The sequence below is a fragment of the Sminthopsis crassicaudata genome, chromosome 1 (genome assembly GCF_048593235.1).
Source record: "Sminthopsis crassicaudata isolate SCR6 chromosome 1, ASM4859323v1, whole genome shotgun sequence".
Lineage (NCBI taxonomy): Eukaryota > Metazoa > Chordata > Mammalia > Dasyuromorphia > Dasyuridae > Sminthopsis > Sminthopsis crassicaudata.
This window is the reverse complement of record NC_133617.1, coordinates 624,058,826-624,072,740: the sequence shown is the minus strand read 5'-3', so window position 1 is coordinate 624,072,740 and position 13,915 is coordinate 624,058,826. Positions and strand designations below refer to the sequence as shown.

Sequence of the window (13,915 nt, the reverse complement as noted above, 5' to 3'; positions counted from 1 at the left end):
CAGCCTGTTTTCTATAAAGGAAAGCTTGAGGTGGATTTTAGTCCATCATCCAGCTCTGCAGATGGTAGAGAGGAAGCTGAAAGAAGTGAGTATCCAGGTTAGCATGGGGATGAGATCAGGTCATCAGCTGGGAGAAGTGTCTTGCCTGCTTGTTGCTCATGCAAGTCTTCACAGGCTTCTCCGGGGGTGAATTCTTTAGGTAACAGGCTCCCTAAGCATCTGTGTGATTGGCGCCAAGCAGAAGTGATTACATCCACTTAAAGGCTGTTATCATTGACCAGTCCTGGCACCCCGTTACAGTTATGTTCGTCATTTCTTACGGCCTTGTAAAATTCTATTGTACCACATCTTTTTTAGCCATTCCTCAATTGGTGGACATCTACTTTGGTTTTGTTTCTTTGATACTACAAAATATATTACTATAAATGATTTGGTCTATGTGGAGCTTTTTTTTTTTTTTTTCCTGACTTCCTTGGTATATATGCCTAAGAATAGGATTTTTTAGTCAAAGGCTTTAGACATTTGAATCATTTTCTTTGCATAATTCATAGGGGAAGAAAGTAGCAAGGAAAAGTCTCTTAACACTTCCCAGACTCCCATATCTTAATCTTTTCTTGTCTAATCTTAATCTTGTTTCTCCTGCCTCCATGCCCATTTAGCATGAAAAAAATGTAAGGGGATGAACTCACTCACTGGTGTTCTTCCCTTTGTCTCTTCTGTCCTCCCTTCCTCTCTACCCTGGAGAGACACTGCTTCTGTTGGGAGGCTATTTGATGTAGTTACAAAAGAACTTAGATTTAAAACCAAAGCCCTGGGTTTGAATTCTGGCTCTACTAATTACTAAACATGATATTTGGAGAATCTTCTTGTTTCCCTCCCATAAAACAATGAAGCTGAATGAAATGATTTCTTACATTTCCTAGCCCTAAGGCTTTTAACTTCTTGGTCTAACATTCCCTAAACTACAGCTATGTTCTAAACTGCTTCGGGGGAGTATCTGAAGATAGAATATACAAATAGGAATTCCTGTTAGGTTTTGTTTGGGAGTGAGGGAGTTTTAGAATCTCTGGAAAGCTTCCAGTTACTTAATAGGAGTGTGCTAGAACTAGCTCCAGTAAATTCACCAGCCAATTGGTAAATTTTCAGCATATTTAATAAACCAGAAATCAATAAACCCTCCAATTCAGGATTTAATTTATTATTTTGCTAATTACTTAGAGTTAAGGAAGTCATAGAGAATGGACTGAACTTAAAAGTATGCTATATGTACATTTTTTGGGAGGGAACCATTTGTTAAATACATTGTCTTTGTATGGCTTACTTGAGGTAAAGCCATTGTGAATACTTTAAAATAATGCTAGAGAGGGCCTTGCAAGCAATTCAAAATATTAGGGAGAATTTAGTGTAAGCTCACTCAGCAAGCAAGGTAGGTCCCCATGATTCCCCCCATGATTAGAACTGCCAGCTCTAAGGTTCTGGGAGTCAGGCTTTTAGGAACCGACTGTGTCTTAAGTCAATGCCACGTGAGGGTTGAGAAAAAGCTCTGTGGCTGTTATCTCACATTTCTGCTCTGTAAGGATCGTTGCTCTCTATTCATGAGTCCATTTGAAAAAATAGATGCAGTATCATTTGGGTAACACCAAAGAAACAACTAAACAAAGTAGAATCACTAGTGAATTAATATTCACAAGTGCCTGAGTTCTTAGTCCTGCCAACCAGCTTGCTTTGTGACTTCAAGCTAGTGATTTTCTATCTCCAAGCCTCTGTGTCCTTATTTGTAAAATAGATTTCTAATCCCCTTCCCAGTTTTAACATTCTACCATTCAGTAGCACTCTCCACAGTCACAAGCAATAAGAAAGGGCTCATATGAAGAGAAAGTAGACAGCAGGCTACAGTAGATTATTTAATCCAAGGCTCTGGATTAAGATCCTAAATCTGACTCTACACATGTGATCTTCTATGGGTCACTTAATCTGGGTGGACAGCCGTTTTCTTATCTGTAAAATAAAGGTGTGAAACTAGATGGCCTCTGAGGTCCATTTCTAATCTAAGAATGGTACTCTTACTCCTCTTTATTACTTTTTCTGTTTTGCTTTCTTTTATTTTTTTTAAGACAAACTATGAAAAGAAAAGCTTCAAGGTGGCTCTCTCAATGAAACAGTTCCTCTTGTTTATAATTTTTTTTTGCTTTCTTTTATTATTTTAGTTTAAGACTATCAGAAGAAAAGTTTCAAGGTGCCCATCTTTCTCAATGAAACAATTCCTCGTGTTTATAACCTTTTTTTTTTTGGCTTTCTTTTATCGTTTCAGTTTAAGACCAACTATGAGAAGAAAACCTTCAAGGTGCTTGTTGCGCCCAATGAAACACTTTTAGCTTCTGTGATAAGCAATGTTTCAGAGGCCATGGAAACCCTCACTCGTATAAAAGAAGAAATGGTCCCAGTCCCAGGGGCTGTGAATGGAGTGAATGCACTGGGGCTGGTCGTCTTCTCTATGTGCTTTGGATTGGTGATTGGAAATATGAAGGAGCAAGGGCAAGCCCTGAAAGATTTCTTTGATTGCCTCAATGAGGCTATTATGAGACTGGTAGCTGTGATCATGTGGTAGGTACTCCATTTCCTCTATTTATAAATATATATATATATATATATATATATATATATATATATATTTGGATTTTATTTGGGGAATTTTATTTGTTTTTACTGTTGTAGCCTGTGATCCAACATCTTACCCAATTTCTGTCTTTGGCTGATTTGCCCCACTCCCTCCTAATTCAGAATTTCCTCTGGGAGCTCTCAGCCTAGAGCTCTTGTCTAGATCTCCACCAATATGGGTAAAAGGGATCTCAATACTTGAGGCAAGCACTTGAGGAAGCAGTATTTAACAGAGATGTCTCCTAATAATTCTTTCATCCCACAACAAGTTCAGAAACCACAAAAAAGAGTCTGCCCACAAAATAGCCACAAAATAATCTGCAAACAGTGGGTGAGTCCTCCTGCCATTCTGATGAGTCCTATCAACATCTTAGTGATCTGTAAAGTCTCTAGACTTAGAACATCATCCTTAGATTTAGTCTTATTAAATTATAAATTAATGTGACTTGACATGACAACTCACAATTTTCTGCTGAGTTTCATTCTTAGGAACCTACTCTGTGGCAGATATTATACTATAGTCTTTCCAAATAATATCTCATTTGATCTCACAACAACACTGAGAGGTAAATGTTATCCCCATTTTACAGTTGAAGAAATTGAGGCAGCCATTGGCTGAGACTTCCCGGGGTTTCCCAGCTGCTCAGTAACTGAAATTGGATTTGACTCTCGGTCTTCCTAACTCCAGGCCTAGTGCTCTATTTACTGAGCCATCCAGCCACCTGGAATATATAAATCTTATAGTATGACCTTAAGGGTTTACATTCCTTCCCCAAAAGAAATAAATTTGGTGGTTTAGGAAGGCAACACTCATTCCCAAAAGGCTGCACCATTTGAACAACACATGGTAATGCTGGAGAGTAAAATACAGATTTTTTTTTTTTTTTTTTTTGCTACCCACTTCTCAATAGTCCTCCAGAAGTCAGATTCAAAAGTTTTCAACATACCCACCACATGATTTTGCCTCTCCAAAGCTACTATTTCTTGAACTGGGAAGTCATAATCTTTGTCTTTCTGAAGCTGGAGCTGGGAAAACTGAAGCCAAAAATGTACCTCTCTTCTTGAGCATTAACTTGCAGAAGTTTGCTGGAGATAGCTTAAACTGGGTCCTGAGAACCAATTGTTAAATTTCAAATGTTAGCATTTATGCTTCAGAAATCTACCAGTGTTACAAATCAGAGCTTGATACAGTATTTTTTTTTTTTTTTTTATTGTCTAGACTTAAGAAAACAATACAGAAAATGTCTATAATGCTGATTAACTTAAAAAATGTGACATGGGTAAAAAAAATGTTTTTTTTCAATCATTTGTTAACCATATACCAGCACACTTACTGGCTGTTTTGGTAAGAGTGAGTGCAAATATAATGTGCCTGTGCCCCTAAGAAAAGTCCCTTTTCTTTCCCTTCTCTCCCCACCTTAGGCCATCTTTAAGTTTCTGCTCTTTAGCTTGTCTCAGTTTTCTCTGGATCTCTCTAAAAAAGGGATCTGTAATTGACCCTTTCTAGATACGTCCAACACAATAATGTGATTCTAACCCACAACAGCCTGAGCCAAATACCTTATCCCCATCATTTGAGACTTTGAAGGCATATCAGGTAGGTGTTCCCTAATCCTCTCATGTCCACATTCTCTAGAAGGTTTGTGGTCCTTACCAAAGACTGACCATCTGCATCCAGGAGAAGCACCTTGGAAAAACTAGTTCACTGGAGCTTCTAAGTGTTTGTTGATTGCTGTAATCTGAACTAAGAAGGATGGTGACTTTTGCTAGTCCCATGGGAATTTCATAAAACCCTTCAGTTTTTTTTTTGTTTGTTTTTGTTTTTGTTTTTTGAATTCTTCAGTCCAAGATTTCTTGAAAATGAGCCTAGGCAAGCCACTTCACCCTGTTTACCTCCGTTTCTTCAAGAAAACGTCAAATCACTCTACTATCTTTGCCAAGAAAAACTAAATGGGGTTGAACACAACTAAAATGATGGAACAACAAATACGTTTCCTTACTTATGTTTGCATGTTTATTTTTTAATAGAATCAAATGCCTTCCCCAGGACCAGCGAAGGCTTATTCCCCCATGTTTAATTTTTTTAATACAACTAAAAAAAGGATACCAAATCTGGGAAACCGAAATTTCTTCTATTTTAAGTTCTTGGGGGGGGTCATTACCAAACAGAGAGACACTCAGGGCATTCTTTTGGGTGCTGATTAAATTGAATTTAGCTCTAACAAACAGCTGCCAATCCAGTTTCCATCATTCCCTACATGTAGAAATACATGTGAACAACCAGAGAGCTACAAGGGAAACTTATTTTTAGCAATGCAAAACCCCAAAATCTGAATCCAGAACACACACACATACTGCATACTCCCCAGAGGAAAAAATCACTGGCTACCAGGTGAGATACAGTGATACTTTGGAAAGAACTAGTCTAGATAGAATCTTTCTAGCACTTTATTTTCCCACTAAAGATAGATGGGGTCAGGTCTCTATACCCAGCTTCACAAAGGTGTCTAAGGCTGTTGTTTTTATAGTCTCTCAGTCCTAGAGAACAAGAGGCACTTTCCAAGTAACATGTGGCAGACATGGGGCATTTCCCCTAAAATGAAGCATCATTTCTTTGGCTGCCATGGATCAGTCACAGGTGTCTCAGCTCAAGTTCAGCCCTAGGTACCAAAGCCAATGGTAGCTTGGCTGTATAAGTGGAATATTCCTAAGAAGTAATTTTAAATGCCAACAGACAATTTATTGCAAAAATTATTTTAACAACCTTAGTGTCAGGAAACAGAGACAAAGACTCCACCCAGAAGGTAACATTTGCCTTCAGAACTTCAGCAGACACTTAATGAGGGCCTACTTTATCCAAGGCACTGTGCTAGGCTTTGTAGGAGTACAAAGATGGGTAAAAAAAAAAAGGGGCTATAAAGGCCTTTCTTGAATCTCCTTAATTGTTAGCAGTTTCTCCTGCCTTCTCATATAGAGGAGCAAGAAAGAGGGAGAAAGAGAGAGGTATACATAAATAAGTGTGTGTGTGTGTATATATATATATATATATATATATATATATATATATATATATATATATATATATATATATATATATATATATGTGTGTGTGTGTGTGTGTTTATATATGTATGTATATGAGTATTATGTGTATTTATAGTATGTATATATGTTTTTGTATCTATTCTGTATATATGTGAATGCATATATGTAGAGAGAGAAGAAGAGAGATATTAGTAGATATATTGTAGCCCCCAGGAAAACGTTAATTCTTTAAGGACACTAATACCTAGTGCAGTTCCTTGCACCTAGTGAGTGCTTAATAAATATTTATTGAATTGTATTGGTTTGGATCGGGCTTTCCTCAGAAAAGGCAAGACTGTTTAAAGGCACAGAGTTGTGGGAGCTGCTTTTGTTACATTTCTTTCTTATATAAATGAGTGACCCCCAAAGTTCTCCTTGGCACCTATGATGGACAGACTTTTTTTCCTAAAGAAAGCCTTCAGCTGCCTCTACTGTTGGAAATGCCTTTTGTCTTCTCTGCCCCCAAAGCCTTCAGAGCCAAGGGAGGAAAAATCCATTTTTCAAGAGCTTGTCCAAGCTGAACATGGATTTTAGACACAAAGACCAGTCAGAATGTTGGCTCCACAGGAGTGGCTAACCCATGAGCCCCTAGATGGGAGGCCCCATTGAAATCCTTATGGCACTACAAGTGAACATTTATCTTCATATTATTAAAATCCCTTTACCTTTCATCTCTTTGATGAATGAAGCCCATTCAGTGATACTGAATGGTCCTGGCTGGTTATCCTTTCCAGCTGTATATTAGCCCACACATTCTGCACTGTTATTAAATTCCATAAAACAGGTACTGCTGTGATTTCCTGGTCTGTGTTTTTAAAAGACTGTTGCCAGCAGTCATGGATGTTTTTTTTTTTTTTTTTTTTTTTGTCTTTTCCCAAAGAAACCTACAAGGTTCCCCATAGATCCCTTTTTTATGGGCAATTTTATTCTGTCCTTTCAGAGATAGCAGTTTTTGTACCCCGTGGCGGGCATTGGTGCCGTGGGGATCCCAGAGGTCACACATAATAACGGGGAGAAAAGACTCTGCCCCAAGACCATCCTTTTTTTTCAATTAATCATTGTTTCTCTCAGAGCCAGCAAGAGCAAGCCCACAAATGACAGCATCGGGGGCAATAAGAGCTTTAAGGTTATTATTTATTGAATTAGACGACGTGTTTGTTGTAGGTTGGCAGGTGTTCTAAGTTGATGATAGTCAAATCCTCCAGATCCAAGTACTTTAAGAAATGGAAAATTCTCAGAAACTTTTAAAGCTGGAGTGCCGTGACTCCTTAAATATGTGTTTCATTACAGAAGGACAAGGCTATAACTAGTTTGGGGGAAAGTGGGACATTGTCCCAGGGGTGTTAAACTTGCATTCCCTCTGGTTATCCAGATAATGACTCAGAGCCGATGGCCAACTTTCTCCCCAGTGCAGTTCCAACCGGGTTAGTGCCTTGTCATTCAGCCGCAGGCCAGCCCAGAGTCACCAGCCGTGGAGTTAATGGCCCTCTTTCTGCCTCTCTCTTTTTTCTCTGTAACACACACACAAGATTAACTAAAATGTAAAGCTGACATTATGACTGCCTCGATTTAATCACATTAATATATTTCCATATTCTTTCTATATAGTAATGCTTTCCAAATTATGCTCAATAGTTCTATAAGCCATGGACTTTATATATTAAGGACTTGACACCTGTAGACATTACCCAGAAAGTGAGGGAACCCTTCCTATGAACAAGAGGAAAGAAAAAAAAATTTGAAAGAAAGGGTCCTTAGGAGCTTTTATCAGATACAAAAAAGAAACCTGACAATAAGAAAGCTTGAGAAATTCATATTATTGTATTATTTGATAACAAACTAAATGAATTAGGGTTTTTTAAATTTTTAATTATTTATTCACTTTGACTTAAATAAAAAATAAAAAGAAATTATTTTTTATAAATGTTATTGATATAAATTAATATAAATAATAAATAAAATAATATTTTCATGTACAAAGCACAACATACAATGAGGATTCAATATAAAACATGAATTTCCATGTAATAAATACTAAACACTAGTTTCTTTTTAAAATTAAAGCCTTTTTTATTTTCAAAACATGTGAATGGATAATTTAAAAAAATTAACCCTTGCAAAAACTTGTTAAACATTAGTTTCAAAGCGATCCTGTTTTTTGTGATCCCTTCTAAGCTTGTTTTTTCCCCTCCCACTCTACACTATCCTCAAGAAGGCTACCTTTAAACACTAAATATATAGGTGTCTATAAAACCATACTGCACATACTTCTATTCAGACGTTCTTTCTCTAGATGTTGGAGCATCTTCCTTCATAGGACTCTGTAGTGATTTGAATATTTATAATACTCAAAATGATCTAATTGTTCAAAGTTGTTTTAAATGACTTGTTGCATGGAAATGTAAACTGAGTTTGATTATTTGTCACCTTCTGTGTAGGTATGCTCCACTTGGGATCCTCTTTTTGATTGCTGGAAAAATTGTTGAGATGGAGGATATGGGAGTGATTGGTGGGCAGCTGGCTATGTACACCATAACTGTCATCATCGGATTGCTCATTCATGCAGTTATTGTGCTCCCACTTCTGTACTTCTTGGTAACTCGCAAAAATCCTTGGGTTTTTATTGGAGGCTTACTGCAGGCGCTTATCACGGCTTTAGGGACATCTTCCAGGTAACTGCACCATCACTGAGCTAATTCCTATTCTAAATGAGGATCTGAGAGGCATAACAACATAAAATGAGAATTCAGTATAAAACATGAATTTCCATTTCACAGTTTACTTTTTAAAAAAAAATGTAATAAATACTAAAGATTAGTTTCTTTTTTTAATTAAAGCTTTTTATTTTCAAAACATATGCATGGGTAATTTTTCAACATTCACCCTTGCAAAACCTTGTTAAACATTAGTTTCAAAGCTATGGTCGCATAAAGGTGACTAACCAGAGATAAACAAAAACTTCTTAAACTGGGGGGGAGAGTCATGAAATTGTGATTTATTATCAGAAAATGTTTGATGTTTATTTTATATATCAATATACCTGGAGTCATGTAAAAATTTCTTGGACAAAAAAGGGATTTCAAGTAGAAAAGGTTTAAGAAGCCCTGGGATAGAGGACTAGAGACCATTTTAATAATCCCTTGACCTGGGACAAGTTATTTAATTGCACCAAGCTTCACTTTCCTGACCTGTAAAACAGAAATAATAAGGTTATTGTATGATCTAATCAGACAATATATGTGAAAGCCCTTAGGAAAAATAATGCTTACACATTATATAGATGTAAGGCATTGTTATGTCATTTTATCTTATTTTATTAACACCTTTGTGTTTTTTATAACACCATAGTTTTCAAATATCCCCCTCCTCAGTAAGCTATCACTTATTAAAAAGAAAGAGAAAAAAATTATTTTAATCAAACAAAGGAATACATCAACCCTGCCTGACAGCATATTCAGTATTCCACAACCATAGATCTTTACCCCTCACACTTCATAGAAGGCAAATTTTTTCCTTAGAGTTGGGGGAGCCAGATGACTCAGTGGATAGACCACCAGCCCTGAAGTCAAGAGGACCCGGTTCAAATGTGGTCTCAGACACTTAACACTTTCTAGCTGTGTGACCCTGGGCAAGTCACTTAACCCCAATTGCCTCAGCAAAAAAAATAAACCACCTTTTCCTTAAAATCAACTTTGATCATTATCATTACAGAGTTCAATTTTACTCATTTATAATAATACTTATTATTAAAATTCACCTTCCATTTTATTTTTAAAATTATTATTAGCTTGACATATGAAGTTTTTTTTTTTAATTAACTTTTAGAAATATGAATTGATTAAATTGCTTCTTTGATAACCCAATTCCCATTTGGATTTAATTGGCTGGCCGAAGTCTGTCTTCTCTGGCTCAGAAGAAGGATGAGCTGCCATCTCCTCCATCTCTTCCAAGTTTACATGTAAAAGGAGAATAATTATGTTTCCCACAAAGTGAGTCCTTGCATCTGCAGCCTAACTGATGGAAGGGACATACATTTAAGGATCCCCGAATTGTCATTTTTCTGATGACAGGGGAGATCTATTCTTGTGTTTAAAAGGAGACAAAAAATTAATTGCTTTGTTAGTAGCAAATTAGCACCTGGCAGAGAACAATAGTACCACAAATGTCATATGCCAAATAATGCTTGCTTTTAGTCTTACCCCTTTTTAACTGTCCTTCAGTTCTGCCACCCTGCCCATCACTTTTAAGTGCCTGGAAGAGAACAATGGAGTGGACAAACGTGTGACTAGATTTGTCCTACCAGTGGGAGCCACGATCAACATGGATGGGACTGCTCTGTATGAGGCCCTTGCTGCCATCTTCATTGCTCAAGTTAATAACTTTGAACTGAACTTTGGACAGATTATCACCATCAGGTAAATGTGTATGAACAACTGTGTACATGTATGTGGGGGGGTGGGGGGGACTGTGTGTGTATACACACAATATTTACCTTAAAAATAGCTTTAAAAGATGGGAGCAAAGCCTAAAAATTTGGGAAATTAAAGGAGGAGGGGAAGAGATTGAAGGTAGAATGATAATAAAAAATCTGAACTTATTAAGTTTTTGCTGTTATTGCTATATTGTGTCTGATTTGGGGGGTTTTCTTAGTAAAAATACAGAAATGGTTTGCTATTTTCTACTCCAGCTCTTTTTTCAGATGAGAAATAGAGGCAAAGAGGGTTAAGTGACTTGCCCAGCATCACGCACCTTAGTAAGTTTCTGATATCACATTTGAGCTCAGGTCCTCCTGACTTCAAGACAGACACTATACCCAGTGTGCCATTTACTTTTTTATTATTATTCTGTACTTTTCTAGTTCTAATAAATATGAACATTGCAAGTATACAAATAACAGAAAATAGGATTGTATATAAAATCACATTTTAAAAATACATAATATATTTAATGGCTAATTTCTAAAATTGTCCTGCTTAGGAACTAGATGATACAGTGGGCAGAGACCACTGGACCTAGAGTGAGGAAGACTTGAATTTAAACCCAGCCTCAGACACTTATTAACTGTGTGATCCTGGGCAAATCACTTGCCTCAACTTCCTCAACTGTAAATAAGAATAATAATACCTACATCCAAGTGTTCAAACTTCCAAGGCTCACATGAGACCATAATTTGAAATCAATTAGCCCATTGTTTGGAATATAGTAAGTGTTTAATAAATGTCTGTTCCCTTTGTCTTTGTCTCTCCAGCTTAACTTCCTTGTGATCTTTTCTGAACCTTTTAAAAAACTATTTCAGGGGCACTCTTTTCTTTTCCTTAACTTCATTATCACCAGGACTCCTTCCTCTCACCAGTCTCTCATCATCCTTCACCAAAATAAATAAATAATTGTTTAAATCTTCTCTTATTACAGATTTGCATAGTTAAAAAAAAAAAAAGTTTCTCACTTACCATGTCAAAACATATATGTCTCATCTGCATCTTGAGTAGATCACGTCTCTTTCTGAGGTTGGGTGACATCCTGTATCAAAGATCCTCTAGAATCATGATTATTGATTGCATTGCTTAGAATTCTTAAGTCTTTCAGAGAAATTTTTCCTTATGTATTGTAATCATTATATATTCTCTTGGTTCTACTTACATCATTATGCAATAGTTCATACAAATCTTTTTACATTTCCCTGAATCCATTCCTTTCATTATATTTTCAGCCATTTCTCAATTGATGGACCCTCCCCCCATTCTGTTTGCAGTTTTTTGCTCCAACAAAAAGTAGATCTATGATTTTATTAAATTTGGCTTCTTTCTCTCTTTCCTTAATCTATTTGGGATATAGGCTTTTTTAATGGTATTGCTAGGTTAAAGGGTAAGCACCATGTTGTTATTTTGTGGCATATAGTTCCAAATTATTTTCTAGAGTGTCTAGGCCAAATTTATAGCTTCACTAATAGGGCATTAGTAAGCCTTTCCTCCCAGATGACTCCAACAATAGTCACTTTTAATGTTTATCAACTTGCCAATCTACAGTGGGTGTAGAGTGGAATTTCAGACATGTTTTAATTTAATTTTCATTCCCCTCATTATAAGTAATCTGGAATAGTTTTTCTTTTATCTTCTTCTAGGAGAGGACATCATATTTTAAGATTTTGCGCTGAAGAAAAAAATATACAAAATGAAAAGGATGTCATTTCAATAGTACTATGACAAAATTAAATTCAACATATTAAAGAGATCAAATAGTGTTCATAAATTAAGAAAACTCAAAGATAAATCTTGCCAAATGAAGACCTTTAATAACAAACTCAAAATAACATACTGAATCAACACGAACAATAAACAGTGTTACTAATTGCTGTAAACACTGTTAATGGGTCCAGGGGATCTTTAAATTTAATAGGCTGCACAATGCTTGATTAGGGATTAACATTTAGTTTTCAAAATTACACAGAAGATCTACAACTCTCTCCCCCAACACATTTGTAGCCACTTAAGTTGTGAATAATTTACCAAAAACAAAAAGAAGGGGAAAATCCTTTAAAAAATAAATTTCAATAAATATGTCAACAACTAAAAAGGCTAGCTAAAGACTATCATGCAAGAAATTACATAACTAAGGCCAACTCAATTTTATAATAAAGGCAACTTGCATTCAAAATGAACTCTATCCTTGTATTTTTATTAAAAGAGCAAACATGATGAATTAACCCAGCTGTTAAATTATGCAAAAGTAACATGATTCAATATGAAAATAAAAAACTCTACAAATCTCCAACTGTAATAAATCACAACATACAAAGCATCTAAAAGTCATACAGAGAAACACATTCTTATACAAAACAAAAATATTTACTAACTTTTAAATTTAATTTTTTTTTCATTGAAGCCATTCATGAAAAAAAGATTCTCCAGTTGGAATTCAGACTTTAATTAGTCAAGAATCAGAGAAGCTACAATACACCTATTTACAACGAGTTATTTCTCTTCCCTACTCATCATGTTATAATGTCTCTGCTTTAAAATGTTTTTTTTTTCTTGTCTTTTTTTATTCCCAGTTCCAACTTTTCTTTAAATCATGAAAAAATGAACACCAGAAATGTGTTGATATGATGTTGCATAAATCATAACATTTTGTCATTGGCCATCTGTGGTTATTAAACCAGCAATTGATTAGCAGAAGCTTCTTAAGTGAACTCCTCATTCAGTCCCTTGTTTAATTTCTGTTTACTTGAGTTTCCTCATGGAAAATGGGGCTAACAATAGCACCTATCTCTCAGGGCTGTGGTACAGATCAAAAGAGAGAATATTTGTAAAGATTGCAGCTCAGTGCCTGGCACATAATAGGTACTTAATAAACGCTTGTTACCTTCCCTCCTTCCCTTGATAATTACCTGTTGGCCCTTTGACTATTTACCCATTGGGGAGGATTATTGATTTTGATCATCAGCCATTATCAGAACTGGATTGATTCATTCCTCAAAGTTATTCCCAAGACACCACCAAGTGATAGACCAAACTATGTCACTTTTATTAATTTTTTTCTAATCCATGATTTTCATTTGAGTATGGAATCTCCAGAATATAAACCTCCTACATAAATTCAGGGTGGGCTGGGCCCCGGAGAAGTTAGTTGTTTGCACATGGGGTCGTGTGTCAGTCTTCCAGATTAGAAATGTACCATCTCTGTTAGCCTGTGAACATTAGCATCTGTAACTCTAGTGCCCACGGGAAAGCAAAAAGCTTGTTAGAGCCCATCTCTGAACCTCCTGCTGATGAAACAGGGCAGTTATCACCTAATCAGAGTGCCTGATTCCTAGAACAGCCTCGCCACTCCTGCTCCACCGATGAAAGCCCTAAGCTAGTCATACTGGCGTGGGCAATGTTTGTCAGTGTTTACTCTGCACGGTGATGAATTCTTTCCAAACATTGACACATTTTTTCTCTCTACTTGGTGCCTCATTTAACAGCATCACAGCCACAGCTGCCAGCATCGGAGCTGCTGGAATCCCTCAGGCAGGGCTGGTGACCATGGTCATCGTGCTGACCTCCGTGGGGCTGCCCACGGACGACATCACCCTCATCATTGCTGTGGACTGGTTCCTGTGAGTATGATCCAGCAGCATCCAACACCCCGCCTGGGCCAGGGAGCTCCGCAGGGTTCCACGGCCCCATGGGGA

At 36.6% G+C, this 13,915-nt stretch overlaps 1 protein-coding gene across 2 annotated transcripts in view; it reads left to right on the top strand.

Moving 5' to 3' along the window:
* SLC1A3 (solute carrier family 1 member 3) overlaps positions 1–13,915 on the top strand; it is a 103,016-nt gene that overhangs the window by 85,208 nt on the left and 3,893 nt on the right. For both annotated transcript variants that reach the window (XM_074282641.1, XM_074282642.1), the window contains 4 exons: positions 2,312–2,604; positions 8,181–8,414; positions 9,963–10,157; positions 13,706–13,840. In XM_074282641.1, the coding sequence (XP_074138742.1) occupies positions 2,312–2,604; positions 8,181–8,414; positions 9,963–10,157; positions 13,706–13,840 (857 nt within the window). The remainder of the gene's footprint in view (positions 1–2,311; positions 2,605–8,180; positions 8,415–9,962; positions 10,158–13,705; positions 13,841–13,915) is intronic.